At 34.2% G+C, this 20,223-nt stretch overlaps 1 protein-coding gene across 2 annotated transcripts in view; it reads left to right on the plus strand.

The window, feature by feature from the left end:
- Positions 1-20,223, plus strand: part of LOC145294026 (cullin-associated NEDD8-dissociated protein 1-like) — a 172,911-nt gene that overhangs the window by 34,050 nt on the left and 118,638 nt on the right. For both annotated transcript variants that reach the window (XR_013869806.1, XM_080140993.1), the window contains exon 2: positions 5,365-5,466. Coding sequence is in view for 1 of the 2 variants with exons in the window: in XM_080140993.1 (XP_079997119.1) it covers positions 5,365-5,466 (102 nt within the window). In the remaining variant the exon portion in view is untranslated. The remainder of the gene's footprint in view (positions 1-5,364; positions 5,467-20,223) is intronic.

The raw sequence follows: 20,223 nt of genomic DNA on the forward strand, positions 1-20,223 counted from the left end.
TTCAGATTCAAATATTCAAAAAGTATATTGGTACACCAAAAACTGTTCATTGGGTAGAAACAAATTTGTTTTTGATTCTTCAAAAAACAAATGTTAGTTTTATTTTGCTTCGGAACTGGTAATAAATCACAATATCATGTAACTTTAATTTGTTTTATGTCCAACCCTTTATTTAATCCACAGTGTAGCTTGTTCTTCCGTCAGCCATTACCAAGTTCTAGCCTTATTTAATTTGATAGTGGGGTAATACTAAGGATCCAATTATGCATTACCTAAGACTTATACTCTGCCGTGGGTGATGGAACAAGAACAAGTTACTTTTGTGGATTAGTTCCGTTTGAAATTCCATACATATTCTTGATTTTGACAGAAATATTCAAAAGTTCAATTAAAATACTTGAAGTTGATCGGAGGTTACATTGACCGAAATATTGAGAATAACATACAAAATGAGAAGAGTAGTTTGACTAAAACAAATATACAGACATATTTTTTATTATTCGTAAACAAGTGATAACATGATTGCAACAAAAACAAAAAAAATCCTCTACTTTGTAACGTCAATGTGCATTCATTTGAATCTAAACATCTATGAGAGAAGGATACAAAGTCGTAGCACTCCTTCTAAAGCCAAGCCTGGGTCTCTTTGGATTTGTGGGGCGGTGACGCATCGTGCTGCCACACCCAGGGTCTACCAGCAGTCACCTGATTGCTTCAGGGGATCATCACACTCTTTATCACATCCAGGTACACTTTGGTGTTGACTTTCAAGCCAACTTCGAAGATGTGAAGTGGCATGATGTGGCCATCACTTGAAACCACACAAAGACCATAACCATGGCTGGAAACTTGGTTTTCGTCACTCTGGGCACGTTCCTCAAGTGTTGAACCATCTAGATTTGCATTTTGAGGATGCTAGCAATGATCCTGTTGTAATAACATGGATCAGTAAAGAGCATGAGTTGTACAGCGTCACATCTCCGATCTCGCTCATTGAAATTGTGTTACTTTCAGACATGATAGAAGGCTCCTATCGCTCTTGGGATTTGTACATAACTGGCCAACTAGTAGATGGTCTTCAACAAAAGACAGGACCAATGATAAAAGTAGTGGGGAGAGAGAAAGGATATAAATAGAGGGGTCTATTATGGCATCACCAGAGTTTCATGAATATTTTTTAAAAATTCCAAATATCTTATTTTATCAAACATCACTTGCTTTTTAAAAGATTGAGTTGGAAATATTATTTTGTAATTAAAACATTTTTGTAATATTTCCTTTTATTGGTCCCCCAACAAAAGACAAAAAAAAAAAAAAAAAAGAAATTAAAGTAGTAATACACACGGACGAAAAAACGCTTTGGATAATCACAGATTTCAAGGTAGTTCTACTAAAATAACCATATTTTTTAAACCAAAGCACTTCAAGTCTTCAAATTACTACTGTTTTGTTCAGAAATGAATATACTTTCAAATGAATTAATAAATATGAATATACATTATATATTTTAAGAGTTTTAAGCAAATATAGTGATAAAAATGTGAACGTCATAAAATGGCGTTTTCGGTAAGGTTTTGTAATGACCCCCCCTGTTTTCTAAAGGTCCGTACCGTGATTGTATGAAGAATTTCGTCATGAAATTTGGGAACCAATTAGAAGAGGTGTTAATCTTAATACTGTAAAGTGTCTGAAATATTTTTGACCATTTCTTTTTTTGTCGTGTTAAAAATAAGACTTTAATATGACGAGTATTGAACATTTTGAAAAAAAAATTCTTCGGACACCCAGTAGTAAGTAAATCAATCTTTTTACTATCTTTATCAATTAAAAGTATTATTTTATGTTGAGTAGGACCGCGGTAATTGATAATTTAAAAGGACCTACCCGAAAAAAAAATTGTTTCTATTTCTCGAATTTGGTGAAATGAAGTTAGTATTACTAGAAGCAGCAGTAGCAGCTCCAGCCTGTAGAATCAGCGATAGTACAGTGTAAACAAACACGCGTTCTTTAATTTTTATTCAAGAACGAATTAAGAAAAACATGAAAATATGAATATAAATGTTCTTATGTTTAATTAGAGCTATTTTGTTATCAGAATAACATTAGTTTAGAACTATTCGGTTTTCAGAATGTATAATAACAACAATCCCAACCAATTCGGCATTATGAATCTGTTGCAATTTCTCACATTTTTCGTCAAATTTAAAAACATGGTTAAAAAAAACAAAATAAACTTTTGTAGATATATAGCTTGCATGCACTTTTATTCTTTAAATTAGTTTTGAACAGCGAATTAAAACAATGTTTTAGTGCGAACAGCCACAAATGTTTTTTTTTCAAAATCAAAATAAGTATCAAAATCTCGTTTATACATAGATTCGAAAAAGTTGTCAAAAAACAAATATATAACAAATAAATGTTATCAAAGGCAAAATAAGTTACTTTTCTACCTAACTGGATAATTTTCTAGTGTTTTTATTTAATGTAACATGTTTATTCAGCTCGAAAAACGTACAGTGTTTACCGATGTATTGGAAAATTAAAAATGGCGCCCGGCCCGACTCTCTTTGACACGGTAAGTTTGAGAAAAGGAGTTAAAAATTAAAAAAAAAAACTATACAAAATACTGTTAAAAACTCACCGAATATATGTCAGCCTATGTCACGGTAACATATATTGAGCGAGTTTCTAGCAGTATTTTGTCTACTTTTTTATTTTTAACTCTTTTCCCCAAACTTACCGTTTCAAGAGAGTCGGGCGCCATTTAAAATTTTCCAAAACATCGGTAAGCACTGTTTTCAAGCTGAATAAACATGTTACATTAAATAAAAACACTAAAAAATTATCCAGTTAGGTACAAAAGTAACTTGCTTTTGATAACATTTATTTGTTATATATTTGTTTTGTTTTTTGACAACTTTTTCGAATCTATGTGAATAGTAATACAAACCCTCAAAATCTATATCAATATTCTTGAAATTTTAAAAGCTGTTAGAAAACACATCAAACTACAATTAGGAAGCTTTTTATTTCGTTATTTTTTTTTTCTACTTAAGCGAAAGATATTTTTACAACCTGCTCCAGCGTAGTATAAACGGCCTATGGAATTAACACCTTCAACCTCGAAAATAGAAATCAACAAATTTATGGAATTTTCTTTGACATTTCGCAACGCAATTTCTTATTAAATTAAAACTAAATATATAATATAAAGCCAATAATTATGAACCGCTAACAGTAAATATGAGTGATGAACGCTCTCTTTGAAAAAAAGCTCTCTTAACTTCACCTCTAATACAAATTATGTGTGGCAAGTCTCCTCCTAAAACACTCTGTAACCCTAACAATAACACTAAGTTCGAGTGGCAAGCTCCCCTCTCCCCCAACAAAATACCTCTGTAAGCCATACACAAGCATTTAAAACAAACAAAAAATAGATCCTTCCTTAAAGAAAAATACACATAAAAATAAATTGGTTAACTGTCCTAAAATGCTAGAATGGCCAGGAAATGGTGAATTATTTTACATTAAATTTTTGTGAAATTAACCGCTCCCCCCTCGAATATTGTTTTTGTTAGCTTTGTCTCTGTCAAGTTTTCAGTATGTTCACACATAATTTTCCTTAGCCCTACAATTAATTCAAAGTCCGAATGGCAACCCTCCACATATTCTCATTGCATAGAAACCCTCTTAAAACTACACATAATCATCTTTAAAAAAAAGCATGCATATTTTCCCATAGAAAAAAAAAAAACAGTTAACTGCCCTAAAATGCTAAAATGATCTGTAATAGGAAATTATTTTACATTCAATTCTAAAATAATTTGTTTATCTTTCATTAAAGTTTTTCATGGCATTTTATACATAATTTCCTAAAAAGGTAGAATCACATTTTGGAGGGGTGGTCAGAAGGAGTTGAGTGGGGTTAAACAGGTGTTAATCTACAATAATACCAAAGAAATATTGCAAAATGGTCTTATGTTTAGATTTAAGTTTTTTGTACATAAAGCACATTACAATTCAACTTTGAGTTCTCCAACTTCTTTTCTGTTTATGGATACATGGCATTTTTAAGGAATTGCTGCATATTTATGCACATTTACTGCAGATTATTTGGAAACCATAAACTTTGGGAGATTTTCAGTTGCATATTCTGATTCCTTGTCAAAAATACACTTATATAGTAAATTTCATTTCTTAGTCTTGTGTTTTAACAAAGATATGACATTTTTACTGAAAAAGTAGTGTAAATAAAATGTGACGAAACGCTAATGGTCTTAAAGAGGGAAAAATATCCAAACGTGTGAGGCGCAAAAATAGCCATAACTTCCTTAATTTTAATCAGATTTAAAAAATTTAAAAAGGTTCTTTCTTAGCTCATCAAGCTCTTTCTATGCATACCAATATTGAAATATTTCAAGCTATTTCAATTTTTTCATGTGTATTGCTAATTAAAGAGACAAAAGGACCTGTAAATTAACCCTTGTCCGTTTATCCGCACTTTTCTTAATAACTATATAATAATATTTTGAAATTTTGTACAAACATTAAACATGATATGAGTAAAAAAGTAACTGAATGGATTTTCCAGGAAAACTCCCCCCTTTCGGGTTAAAATGGCTAAAATTGACACTTTTGTGCTTATTAAAAAAAATTGATGCCTTGGATTTTTATAAAACTTTCTGAAAAGTTGTAACTGATTTCTATATAATTTTGTTTGTCTATACTTCACGATAATTCTTGGGTGTGCCCCAGGGGCTCTTTTAGGGCTAATAAAAACACTTCATTTTAAGGACTATTTTACCATATTTGTCCAAAATTTTCTGTGTATGTCTATTTAGCAGTTTTGCATGGTGCTGAACTCCAATTTAAACATGTTAAGACCTTCGACTTTTGGGACTAAATGGGGGAGACAAATCATGGACTTATTTCTTTCTTTTTTTGCATGGTGCAGAACTTAAATTTACATATGTTAAGGTCTAAAACTGCACCATTTGTTCATTTTCACTAGGATTTCACATCCCCTGGGGACTTTTGGGGCTAAATGAGATGGAGGCAAATGCTGAACTTAGTCATTTTTTATGCCTCGTTCACTGTGCACTCATGAGGGACCATGCATGCTTCACTTGTTCTAACTTGAAATCATCTATTACCTCTTCTACAGTTAGATGTAATAGATAATTCCAAACATAGCTGTTTATATAATCGCTTGTTTTAAGCAGAAGAGATCCTCCCAGCACACTTAACATGTAAAACGGATGTTCTAATCTAATATGACAAAGAAACGGTCTTTATGAAAATTTTGTCTTGAAATTCTTATCGTTTGAATGTTTTTAATGCAATTTTTCTGTTCTTCCTTTTCAGATGACCTCCAGTGACAAAGATTTTCGTTTTATGGCTACAAATGATTTAATGGGAGAATTACAGAAAGATTCGATAAAACTAGATGATGATAGTGAAAAAAAAGTAAGTTCTTTTTCATTCTTCCTAATTACTACTGTTGAGCCAGGAGGGAATCTAAATGTCCAATTAAAGAAATCTTCCTCCACTAGTAATAATTTATAGTGAATCTTTTTCTTTTTTTTTTTTTTCTTTTTTAATTAACGCATGGTGCAAAAATACTTCTGTGCATTATAATTGGATATAAAAAAAACTACATTTTAAGTAAAAACACTATTACATAATTTTCATGGTAAAATTAATTTTAAAAATTACGAAATGATAAGTAGATCTGCTAGAATTATTTTTTTACCAAAAAATCATTGTATATTTTCGATCTCAAATTTTCTATTGAAAGTTAACTGAAAATCAGTTTGTCATACGATATTGGCCACAATAGAAGAAACCGATAAAACTATATTCAGATTCTGACTACTTTTCTCATTTTGGGTGGTATTTTCACATTTTGGACAATCCTCAGTGCAGGCGACACTAAAAAATACAATTGCAATGACTGATGGAATGAGAAAATGCTACCCTGTGAATTAAATAATTTCATTCAAAATTCTGTGCAGATTCCAGAGGGTTCAGCAGAAAGGTTCTAGAGGGTTCAACAAGATGCACCTGAAGAAAGTTGGAGATTACATTGGCTGAAACATGAAAATAACACTCAAGATGAGAAAAGTAGTCAGAACTAAATACAAATTCATTATCTAAAAAAAAAAAAAAAAAAAAATTCACAAACATAAAAGTGCATTATTCAATAAAAAAATGTTCTTGTAATTATTTTTCTACTTCATTTTCAGAATTTTTACTAATTGCAATATGACACCTAATTACTTTTTGCTTAAAATGCCTTTTTGATATCCAATTATAATACATAAGCAATAAATACTTAAACAAACAAAAAAAATTGTTATGCTAAGAATTTTAATCAAATATTAAAAAGTTATTACAAATTGAAATCTTTCAACCAATGAGTGACAAGTTATGTAAAATATACAAATCCTTTTTTGAAATAGTTGGTTATGTAATGTGAAAATGTTGCATTTCCAAGTTTTATCTAATTACCATACTGTTTCAAAGTTGCACTCACTTAGGTGGGTTGAACCAGCTTCCTCAGAAGGAAGAATCTTTGTGGGAATATCAAATTCACAAGTGTCCTCTAGTCGCTTTTATGTCCTTGTCAAGAAAGCTTACGTTTTTGCAGTTCTTGCGGGGAGGTGTTGACGTCCTCCTACATACAGTGCTTGGTATTCTCAAATGTTCGCCCATCTGATATTAACCAGACTTGATGTTTAACTTTGATCTAACAAGAACCGGTGTGTCTACATGATTGTGCATATATTTACTTATGCTACTCAAGTCTCTACATTAATTCCTTTTCCATTTCATTAATTCTATACACAATGTTTTTGAACCAAATTTGTGGCATATTTTAGCTTTGGTGTTTAATTTTATTTTTACTTGAATATCTTCAGGGAATTGTAAAACAATGTTGACATATTCACATTGTAAAGCAAGAGTTAGGATCTTGGTTTTTCACCAAAGTGTTCATGTTTCATATAACTATGCAACATATGATTAAATAAGTAGAACAAAAAGATAATTGTTTTCTGAAAATAAAAATTTCCAATCATAAAATTACTTGTCGATTGCTTCAGTTTAATAAACTGCTATGACTATAAAACATTACTTACAACACAGATTTTTGGTCAAGTCTAATTGAAATATCTGTTAAAATAAAAATTTGGATTATTCAGGTTATTGTTCTCATTGTGAATCTATTCTCATGACGTTTCTATGTAACCTCAGTCCTTAAGGTGCATCTCATCAAACTTGTGAATCTGTACAGAATTTCAAACAAAAACTTTTATTTAATCCATGGGTTAGCTTATTCTCAATCTGTCAGCTACGATCGGGTAGAAGTCTTAACTAATTCGTTATTTAATTCTTAGTATCAGACGTACTGTTACTTAGAACTGATTACCAGGGTTGCAGAGTAGGATGGTGAAACTCCGACTCCTTGACCCCTATGTGGAAATCTATTCTGCAGGTCCATATACCAGCCTCCCGCACCTATTCAGCAAGCATGTATAAATACTTTTTATGTGTATAATTTTTTATGTTTAACATTCACTTGTATGATACATATACACTCTACCAGCTCTATTTATGTAACGTTAACTCCTAACAAAGCATATCACCATTTGAACAAAAAAGGTTAGTTTTTGGGATCATGTCTAGGAAAGATTAGCAAGATGTTGGTTTATGTTACATTTAAACTTCTCCGTATGAGTACGACCAGGAAAGCAGGTAGCAAGAAGGGAATTCCAAAGTCTAGCTGTTCAAGGGAAGAGACTATTAGAATAGAAAGCTTTTTGGCATCTAGGGACCTCAACAGTGAAAGAGTGAGAGCTTATTGCTAAACGGGTTTGTCGGGAATATGTACGGGGTACAAGTGCAACGGGTTCATCAGAACACATTCGATTAAAACAGGCACAGAGATGCTACATTGTAACGATAAGACAAGAACTGGAGCTTAGTTAATAAAGTGGGACAGATTAGATTGACAACTCTTTTTTGGAACCTATCCAAGATGGAGAGGCTAGTAGTAGATGCACCAGCCAAGATGTGGCAACAATACTCCATGCATGAGCGAATAGTGGCCTTGTAGAGGTACAGGATACTCTCGAGTGTGAGTAGTCTTCTAGCTCGATAGAGGGAACCCACCATCTTTGCAGCAGTCTTTGCAATGTCCTCTATGTATTTGTTCCAGTTCATATTGCCCACAAAGTAAAATATGATAAAATAGTCCCAAAAAAGGAGTTTGAAGGTAAAATTCTCAGGTAGGGTGTTATTTTTCATTGATATAGGCTGTTCGAGAGGTGTCTTGTAATTGTTAAAGGAAAGAAGCTTAGTTTTCTTATCATTAAATGTTACCATCTATTTGCGTCCCCATTCAACTATGGTCTGGAGGTCATTTTCTAATGATTTTTTTATATATATGTACATCTGTTCTTCTCTAATGCATGTTATAGAGCATTGTGGTATCATAAGCAAATATACCCATCTCAGACACAATATTATCAAGGAGGTTGTTTTTGAATATCAGAAATAATAATGGTCCAAGGATCGATCCCCTGAGACACTCCCGCATTAATGTTATGCTGCTTTTATGTATATTCATCAATGACAACCTGTATGCTTCTATTGTTTAAGATGGATCTAATTATATTTAGTATACATCCAGTTATAACGTACGATTTAATTTTCATTAGCAGCCCTTTGTGCCAGACTTTGCCAAAAGCCTTGGATGTATAAAGGGCTACAGCTGTGGCTCCACCTGTTTTATCCAGTACATGGTAAATGCATTCACAGATAAATGTTAAAAATATATGCAGTAGAACGACATTGCCTGAATCCATACTGTTTGTCAGAGAGATTTGCTTTTGCGAGGTGGTGAACTAGTGTTTGATTAATTAAGGTCCCAAAGATTCTAGTGAAGAGAGGAAGAGATTAATGGGGCGATAATTGAGAGAGTATATTCTTTCATCAGAATTCCTGTATGTTGGTACCACAGAGGCCATCTTCCAGCTATTAAGGAAGCAAGATTCAGCAAGGCATTTATTGTAGAGCTTCGAAAGTATGGGGGCTAGCTCAGTTACTAATTTCTTAATTAGTATAGCAGAGATGTGATCAGGCACACACGCTTTTGTGGTGGCTAAGTTTTTTATGATATCACAGACATGAGAAGGGGTAATTTTTACATCCTCTAATATGGCTTTAGTCTGCATAGGGAAATTTGGGACGGAGTTGTTTGTTGGGTCTAAGGTGGAGTTAGAGGCAATTGCCAGGACAGCAGTTCCGCCTCCTCCATTACCGTGCATGCAACCTTCTGGTTGTTGCTCAGTGGAGGAATTACTAATTGTCCTTTATTCACTACACTAGTATAGATTTTTCAGAAATCACAAGTTTCTATTTTTTGGCGATTCTATGTGTTTCCTGATTATTTCAGCATGCTTTCTTTTGGCTGTCACTATTTTTCTCTTACAATGATTTCAAGCATCTACGAATTTTTGCCTATTTGTATTTGACTTATGACATACAAACTGACGGAATGCATGCTGTCTTTGTGCCATAGCAGCTGCACAATCTAGTGAACTATGGGAGTGAGTGGGGCTTGCTATAATACTTCTGTGTGGGAACATGTGCTCTAATTCCCGCTTTGCACCATTCAGTTGTCTCATTGGCACACTGTTCAGCAGGAAGAGAGAAGATATCGGTCCATGGGGCATCTCGGATGTGTTCTCTGGTTTCCCAGTAAGCCCTGTTGTAGTAGCTTTTGGTTTTGAGCAATGATTCCTCACCTTGAGGTTGGGATTTAAATGTGATGTCAACTGATACCACTAGATTGTCTGCGTTTCCAAGTGGACTGTGGGCATTAATCACACAATCTTCAGGTAGTGTGGTGAGGAATAGGTCTAGAAGTGAAACCTGCTGAGGTTCACAATCTGGTAGGCCAGTTGGAAACATTACTGTCTATGTGAGGGAATGGGCTACAGAGAAGCTATTAGCGGAACATCCAGCTGCATATCTGTAACCTGAAAAATCAAGCCAATTTTTATGGTGGACATTAAAGTCACCAAACCCATGTATTTGGGCATTACTATCCAAGGAGAGTGCTGCATCTATAATATCAGAGACCTGATCGATTAAGGTACAATCCTAACTTGAGAAAAAACAGTGGTAAAAATATAAGTAACTAATGCAGTGATGAAATGTTAGTCGAAAGCACTTCAAAGCCTGGTCATCCAATTCAAAATTTTTCTCTCTAGTTTAAGGGAGGGTGCTACAAATATAGACTCTAACCGCATGCATACATCTATCGGAGTCCTAATGGCAAAGAGGGAGGTATCCTGTAATGTTAAAGTATCTATTTACAATGCCTCCCTACGGGACAGAGTTAGACACAAGGGTCGTTTAACGTGGAGAAAAGGTACAAAAATAAAAAATTGTATCAGTCGTGAAGGACTGCTCCTCCATCTAAAGAGAACAAGAAATGAAAGTGCAGCATCTGAAGAACAGATACTACATTTTGATCTTCGCCAAAAGGCCAAGTTGGAGGGGATTGAAGAGTGTAAGTTTGTTTCACTTAATGCTAAGATATCTGGGGAGTTTACCAAAAGGTAAGACTCTATATCATCTATATTACTTCTAAGCCCATGGATATTTGTGAAAGCGAGCCTCAAGGGCGTAGACGTTTTTTTTTGTGGTTGTCTGGGCAGGGGTTGCTGGAAAACTCTCATGCTTGGACAAAGTTCAAAATAGACTTCATAACCTGGTGGGGGTGCCCTTTTCTCTTCCCTGCAACCTCTTTCCCACAGAAAAGACGTTATGAGCCTGTCTTTACTCCATCACTATTTTCGTGGCAGGTGCCTGTCTGAGCTCCAATCTATGGTCCATCCTCGCCAAACTTTCATGTAAAACACTCATCTAGCTGAAACCACTATCAATAATTTCCACCGCTCTTTTTCTATGCCTTATCTTAAATGTAGATTCCATGAACAAAGCTTCTTTCTTAGAACTGCATGTCTGTAGAACTCTTCCCCGCATTCCAGCTGACTACAATTTTATCATATTCAAGTGCAACATAAGCAAATTCTTGATGAGCCATCTCCTTGACTAATCAAATTTACCAAATTTCCACTACTGACGATTACTAGGATATTGTGCCATTGACCTCTGTATACTTATTAACCATTATCCTCGAGTGACCTATGGGCCTTGATAAGTGGTGTCTCCTATGTAAAAATAAAAGGAAAAAGCTATGAAGGGCTATAGTTACACTTATTGATTTATGCCCGTTATTTTTGGGGGTGGGGGAGATAACATTGTAATTCCAGATTGATCCCGGACTAATCCAATTGCTAAATTCCATTTGATTCAGTAACTGCATAACTTTCAGATTACAATCCGATTATTATCAAATGTAATCCAGTGATCCCACTCAAAGACAGAACTTTCATTGATCTTGTGTGACATCACAACCAAAACGAAAACCGAGGTCCACACAGGATTTGCAGTGATCTGACAGACCGAAATATCTTGAAGTGGAAGCATTACATTACAGTACAAAATATGAGATATCTCCAAAAATAAAAGCAAAACCATACAAAAACTGCTAAATTGTGCAAACCACTGCTTAAGAAGCAATTAAGTTATTGCTTATTCACCAAACCTGTTTTCCTGCTGTTATTTACTTATACTGCTTTCCTCTTTTTGGAAATCATAATTTATCATTCTATGACTAAGTGTAATGTTTTAATATAAGGCCTATACTGGTCACATGTATATTGTTACTGATGTATGTTACTAAAATAACTGGCATAAATGTTATTTCTAAATGTCTGCTTTAAAAGGATGATACTTTGCCTCCAAGACACCAGCCTGTCTCTTTTGCATAATAAACATTAAAAATCCTTATACTCTTAAATCCTCCCCAAATCCCTGTATATCTATATTGTATATTAATGCTGTATTCTTGTTATATCATCTCTCCTGTTTCAACTGCACAAAAACCAATTGCTTTTCTCCCCAAGCTGATATAAAATCACATACTTGGCACATACCTTGAAGGAGGGTTTAGCTTCCGGTCCTAAACTAGGCTAACCTTTTCAAAATCGATAAATACTAAACATCTATAGATTTCTATTGCTAAGCGATGCATTAGCTTAACCTATATTTATACTCAATAGAATATCTATAAAATAGATATCTAATAAGCCACAGTTTGTGCCCAGATTTTAAGTGACCTATATTAACTAGCAGCTATATCTTTCTTACATTAGATGGGATAAAGTGCTGGTGATTATCTTTACTTGAAAGCTAACACCTAAAGCACATTTCAAAACGGACCCTAACACTTGTACTATAATTTTCCAACTATTCACTAATCCACAAACCATACTTGATCTTTTCTTAACCCTAGTAGATATTCACCTTTAATCTACACCCCACACTCAGACATACCTCCTTTGAAAACGTAACCAATCTTAATCCTATTCTGAGGAGTGTAACTTCAAAGCAGATACTAATTCTTTGATACTAATTCTATCAATCCTAACTATCCATGCGGGAGCATAGAAATACCTGGCTTTGAAACCAGGTGCAGAGAAAACCCTCTCAGTGCTGATGGACAAGTATATCTGGTTAGGTCATCCATCTAGGATAAGGAAAACTCCGATTTGTAAACCTGTGCCACTGACCTCTTACGTCTTGGCACCAAACAGGGGAGAGAAGCCTCCTCATTCCTGGACAACAATCTCCCTAGATCTGGTGACTTGAAATCACCGGTTTGCAAACCTAAACTGCTTAAGGAGTAGTAAGGCTCTGCCTTTCTATACTCCTTCTTTGCCTATTAGCCAGCAGAGGTGCGGCCACAAGGACTCATTAGAGACAAGTGCTTAGCCTTGTTTCCTGATTAGGGCAATGAATGCCGTCCTCCACATTGCCTTATTTCCTTCCCCTATACCTGAGCATCTTGGAGGTGCTTATTTACCATATATGCTAACATGATTGGACTGGGCCACTCCTGTCTGACAGGTTTGAGGGTACCAATTTAACAGTTACTGGTTGCTGTTTCCAACTGACAGTACAGGAGACCTAACTCTTTGATAACGCTTAGAACGGCTGTTCTGTCATCAGTTGTATGATATTGGGATATTTGTAGTGCCATGTCGCGCATGGAAAGGGACCCTTCACTCATCTCTGTCGGGCATTCCCGAGTTCACATACCTGTGGATGAGGAGCCAGCTGATGGTTTACTCGTGTTGTATGATGGTGGCTATGCACATCTGTTTTGCCTAGCACCTCAATCTAGATCTGAAACTATTAAATAGAATAAAATGACAGCTCAATCCATAAAAATGTTCCAACCAGACACACACTCATGCCTCCTCTCTTGGGGCTTGCATTTACACATATCCAATGACTTAGAACAAACTTAGATGATGTAAAATTATTTCTCCTAGCAAACTCCCCGGATATCTTAGCACTAAGTGAAACTAACTTGCACTCCTCCATCCCCTCTAACATCTTTAACATGTCTGGTTATCTTCCACTTTGTTGTAAGGACTTTAACAGGAACGGACTTAGAGTCTATATTCGTAATATCCTCCCCATGTCTAGGGAATCTAAACTAGAATCGGGTGACCAGGCCTTCATGTGCTTTAAACTAAATTTACAACATAGTTAGCTACTTGTATTATCCATCAACTCAGGACTGTACTATAATCGATCGTGTCTCTGACAGCATGGATGTAGCACTCTCCCTTGACACTAGCACCCAAATACATGTATTTAGTGTCTCTAATGCCCACCACAGAAATTTGCTTGGCTTCTCTAACTACACTGACACAGCTAGTATCATCCATAACTTTGCTATATCCCATTCCTTGACACAGGCAGTAACATTATTGACCCGTCTCTCAGGTCGCCTGATCCTGGATATAACCTAAAACTATATCCGATGGTGAGGCCCCACCTTGCAGGCCTTAGGGAGTGTGGAGCCACCCTTTAATTGCCATTGCTCCCAGGTCCACTCTGACCCGGAGTGGTAGTACCTGTTAGGGTCCCAACTATGAGTTAAATAGAATCTGACTTTAAAAAAAATATATACTCCATTAAAAATCGTTCCTTAAAATAACTAGATTCGGCATTAAATAACCTGAAAAAGGTTGATATGCCGTAAAACAAAAACAACCAAACAATCAACCCAGATTGCCAGAAACAGCAATCTTCACTTCTGGATCTATTTCTGACGAAATCCTGAGGATTGTGTAACAAATGCTGATTGCCTACTTAGGAATGCTGATCACGCTGTGATAATGATAGAATCACTCTAAACTCTCGACTCAAGTTGAAGATCCATTACTCAAAACGACAACGTACTAAAATAAGGCTGACTGGGATGCCATCAGAGACGCCCCATGAGGAAATATCTTTTCTCTTCCTGCAGAATAGTACGCAAATGAGACTACTGAATGGTTCAAAGCAGTAATCGAAGCACATGTTCCTACATGGAAGTTCTATAGTAAACCCCACCCTCCCCAATGGTTTACTTCTACTTGTACAGCTGCCATTGCTCAGAGGCAACGTGCATACCATAGATTTATCCATAAGTCCTGTACAAACACAAAAGTATATAGATAATTGTAAGAAAAAAGTAGTAACAGCTAAGAGTGAATATACTGAAACCACCAGGAAATGCATTGAAGTGCAGAAATTAGGAACTCCTGATTTCTGGAAAATCTACAATATTATAGTAAATAATAGGCAATCAATAATTCCCCAACTATCCAACAATCAATAGGTTGTTTGTACAGCAACTGAGAAAGCTAACATGTTTGCCTGTTATTTTCCCTCGACCTTGGACCTCTACCTTGGACCTAGCAAACCATTTCCTCCCTGATTTTCTTGTGGACAGAAACCACATTAGATCTGAAAATCACCCCTTCCCAAATACATATCATAAAAAATCTAGACACTTCAAAAGCATGTGGACCTGATCTCATCCCGGCTGTGCTATTTAAAAAATGCTCTGCTGAGGTTGCTCCAGTTCTCTCTAAACTCTTTAATAAATGTCTTAACAAATCTTGCTTTCTTGACAGCTGGAATACTGCTTTTGTGGTACCAGTTAACAAAATCTCTAGCAAACGAACTGACCCATTAAATTATTGCCCAATTAACCTCCTCCTGCTTTTCGCCAAAATAATTGACTCTTTGATTAATCAAGCTCTAGTCCACCACCTTACAGCTGCTAAACTTCTGTTTGACCGTTAATATGGATTTAGGCAAGCCTGTTCTACTGCAGATATTCTAACTAATCTCTGAACGTGTATACCAAGCACTGGATAAGTCAGAGTAGGGGAGGGCAACATATAATAAATATATATATCTAAGGCTTTTGACAGGGTATGGCCCGATAGTCTTCTCATGAAAATAAAATTTATGGTATTACTGGACGAATAGCATAATTAAATCCTTCTTAAATGATAGAAGAATCTAAGTTGTCCTCGATGGGTGTACACCAAACAATGTGATATAACTGCAGGTGTACCTCGGGGACCGATCCTTACCTGATAAAATTGTCTCTGACATGGATATATTTGCCGATGACAATGGCGGAAACCCTAGAGGAAGACCTTCAGTTTGTATTGGAATGGGGTCAGAAACAGATGGTAATGTCCAAAGCTGCCAAGACAAAGCTCATTTCCTTTAATAATTACATGAAACTTTACCAACCACCAATAGCTATGGCTAAAGATATATTACCTGAAAGTATTTCATTCGAACTCCTCTGCTTAACGTTCACAGGAAACATAAGTTGGAATAAATACATTGGGATCATTGCCAAGGCTGCTGTGAAGAAGGTGGGCTCTCTCTATCATGCTAGAAAGTTACTTACGCCTGAAAGTATCCTGTACATCTACAAAGCCACCATCCGCCCATGTATCGTGTACTGCTGTCACATTTCAGCTGGTGTATCTGCTACTAGTCTCACACTCCTGGACAGTGTTCAAAAGAGAGTCTCCAACCTGATAGGTCCTGAACTGTTATCTAAGCTTCAGCCCCTGTCCCATCGACGAAATGTTGCATCCCTCTGCTTGTTTTACAAGTATTTTAAGGTGGATGCTCTGAACTACAAGCTCTTTTACCCCTTAATTAAAATACCCCCGACAAGCAGTAAAGTCCCACCCCTACACAGTAGAGATCCCCAGATGTAAGAAATCCTTCTACTCTAATAGCTTCTTCCCCAGAACTGTTAGACTTTAGAATTCTCTTCCGGGTTCCTGCTTCCCCAACTGTACTGACATGCAGAAGTTTAAGTGTAATGTAAACAGACATCTTGCTGCTAAATTCCCTACATAGTACCTCTGAAACTTTAATCCCTGATAGTAGCCCCCTACATCAAAGTGGCAATGTGCCTTGTTTGATTAGAAAATGTAATTAAAAAAAAAACTGGTAAAACCAAACAGGAAAACCATGTAAAATAAAAATAAATTCATTGGACTGAAGGAGTTGGATAAAAAAAAATTCTGACTCCTTTTACTTAGACCTCCAACTCCAGGTAAAACTTCCGACTCCGCAGCACTCTGATTACTACTGAGCACTTGTATATGTTATGCCGTGAGTCTTTGCATACAGGTGTTCAAGTTTGACAAAACTCACATGAAGGTTACATCAGCCGAAACGAAGAAAAAAACAAATTTGAAAAATGAAATGATCTTCAACTTTTGATAGTTAATGTTTAATTTTAACTTTTTTTTTTTTTTGTCTCTTCTTTAATCCTATTTAAATGGTTATTTAAAACAAAAGGTTCATCTTTGTTTACATCATATCAACCTCAGTGGGTCATTTAATGCCGATCAGAAGTAAAAGTAGAAAAATAATTCTTTGTAATTCTGTTTGGTAGAAAGGTCTGATTTTGTTAGCATTCTTTGTAGATTACTAATGTTTAGAATGCAGGTTGAGTATTTTAAAATTTCCTTCCTTCAGGTCAGCTATTCCACTGTAAATAGTATAACCAGCATTTTATAGATATATTACATATGTGTGGCCTGTATGAAGTCTGGCAAGATTTTACCTCCTCCTTTCTTGTTTTTCTTATAATTGGTAGTTCTCATTTATCATTGATTAGATTAGCAATGCAAGTTTGTTTTTTTTTTTTTGTTTTTTTTTTTCTAGCCTTAATTATTTTATCAATTTTGGTGAAAAGGACCGTTATGTGTTAAAAAAAAAAAAATGCTATCGTGGTTCAAAAGTTATAATTTTGAAGTATTAAAATTTGTTTTTCCTTGGACTTTTTTTTTTTATTATTGTTTAAAAAGTGGATCAAAATACAGACCACATTTAAAGAAATTCTGTAATTTATTTTTTTTAATCTATTCTCGTGAAACTTGGTACTCTTATAAAAAAAAAAAAAAAAAAAGCTTTGCATATATCATATTATTCACTTGGTTTAAGACACCGAGAAGACCTTTTTATATTATTTATTACAATAGATCATGCACAACTCGTGACCCAAAGTATCACTGCTCTTCAAATATGAAACGGGAGAACCTTCATTTAAAGAAATATTTTTAAAAATAAAACTGATGAGCTTCTATTAAAATATGGAAAGTTATACTTAAATTCATACGATCCTTGGTAGTCTCTTTGTGTACTGTTTGCTGCCATAGATGGCAACATTTCCGTTGCATTCATACATGCATGTGTATTTGTAGTAAGACCACTGATTATTGTTTAGAAAACCTGCACCATAATTGGATTTACTAAAGCAAATACATAATCTGGTTGTTTCATTTGCCAGCATAGTTTTTTTGAGATGATTTATTCCTGTGTCTGATAAGAATCCATTTCCATTTTACTGTGATAAGCTTGTCGAATTAATGGCTAGGTCTATGACAACAGAATATTCTTTTCATTGTTTTGACTCTCATGTATATATCCAACACAGTTAATCAACCGAGAACCACATCACTCTATATAAAAAAGATATCAATGGATACACACTCGAAAGTCAAAACAATGAAAAGAATATGCTGTTGTCACAGCCCTATTAATGACTTTTTTTGCAGTGTATTAACTGTGGTCATAAACAGTTTGGACATGATAATAATTCTGTAACATATGGAAATGTTAGTATATGTATTCTCAGTGTTAAGTGAGGCTTCACTTGTTTCTATATTCTCCACTGATAATCTGTTGAATACCTTTATTGCATGTCTCGGTCAGTGACGGTAAATTGTTGCTAGTTTGAGATACAAGCGTCTTGAAGCAGCAAATCCAGCTTGTTTCCAATTCTCGAGTCATTGTCCAACTGATATCTTTAACTTTTGTCCTTGAATGGCCCCTCGAGTATTGATAAGTGGTGACCCTTTATTAAAAGAGGGGGGGGGGAGAAAAATGAAATTACAATAATCAAATCTCGATTGGAGCAATTTGATTCAACTTTCCAAATCAGTGTGGGCCACCATTCACAATAGATTGTCTTTTTTCAATGTCTTTTTATAAATGAAAATTAGCTAACAAAAAATACACATGAATGCAGCTCAAACTGCTCTTTGGACTTCTTCCTTTGTAATTAAATTCTTCCATTAATGCTACTTAAATATATGGATCAAATTCTGTTATTTCATCTGATAGTTCCAAAAATAACTTTTTATAATTTTAACTGACATTGATATCAATAAAATTAAAGCATATTATATTTGCTGCGCTCCTGCTACCAAGATTGAGATATATATATATATATATATATATATATATATATATATATATATATATATATATGAGAGAGAAAGAGTGTATTTAATTGCAGCAGTCTAAAAAGATTTTTCCTTCACTGACCACCGACAGGAAGGATTAGCCTCCTGAATTTTTTGTCCCTTTTTAATGTAGGGAAATCCTGTTTCCAAAAATGTTTTGTAGATAATATAACTTACTTTTTTATCATAGTTTTCTTTTTTCTTTTCTTTTCTTTTTTTTTTTTTAAATAAAAAAAATATCAATCCGGAGCCCCTCATTTTGGGAAGTGTGGGGCGCAAGTAAATAATGTAACTTTTTTTTATTTTTTTTATTACATTCATTTATTTAAATGTATTTTGTTTAAATAGGTCGCAAATATATATATATATATAACTAATTTTTATTATTTTTAATATCAATTTGCGAAAATCAATTTGAAAATGTTTTGTAAATTTATAAACGCATTTTACATAAAAATTAATCTTGGTCATAAATATATCAATAATTATAAATTTTTATTTAAATCTGAGTGGAAATGTATTTTGTTCAAACAAAAAATACCTTTACTAAAGTTATGGTTTTCAGTAGTAAATACAAAACGCAAGAATTTATTTTTGCTTTTTTTATATAAATAAAGTATCGTAATTTGTAACAATAAAAAATAAAATAGTTTTTACAGGAACATTACAAAAAAAGCCCCTAAAGTCCATATAAATGAATTCGATATAAAGAAAAATGTATTTCTCGGACTACCGATATTACCATTGAATTAAGCGTTGTTTATTTAATATTTTCACACACAAAAAAAAATTATAATAGCAAAAATTTTTTTTTTAATTACAGATTTTGCATAATTTTTATATGCAAGATTTTAATTTCCTTGCCCGCAAGAATGTGAAACTTTCGGCATAACATAATTTTTATATAATCTCTAACAATAATTTTAAAAAAATTAATTTAAAAACAGGAATATGAAAAATAATTAAATTAAAAAATGCTAAAAAGTGATACAAACGTTCAGAATAGGAATGTATGGATGCAAGTTGGGGGGGAGGGGGTCTAACACCCCAGTTATCATGACTTTTTTTAATTCAATATCTAAGGACTTTACTAATTATCTTTGAAATAGACCCAGAAAACTAATATTTATCTTTTTAAAGAATGAATTTATTTAACTGCAAAATTTAGCTGAATTGGTTAGCTTGCCGTGAAAACATTTTTCATAACTTTTTTTTCACATGTACAAACCTTTAAGAAATTAACTTTAGCCTCTAATCTTTCAAATACAATCAAAAAGTAGTTGGAAACCTACAAAAAAATTGATAAATGGATTTCAAAACTAGGTCCCCCTATTTTTGCCCGTACCTAGTATCTACGTTTTCCTCGAATTTTAAAGATCATATTCAAAAATTATGAAAATCAATAAGGTAGAAGATTATTTATTATAGAAAATAGAATTTGAAGAAAACTATC

Source organism: Euprymna scolopes, chromosome 15, assembly GCF_053919585.1.
Source record: "Euprymna scolopes isolate OS-2025 chromosome 15, ASM5391958v1, whole genome shotgun sequence".
NCBI lineage: Eukaryota > Metazoa > Mollusca > Cephalopoda > Sepiida > Sepiolidae > Euprymna > Euprymna scolopes.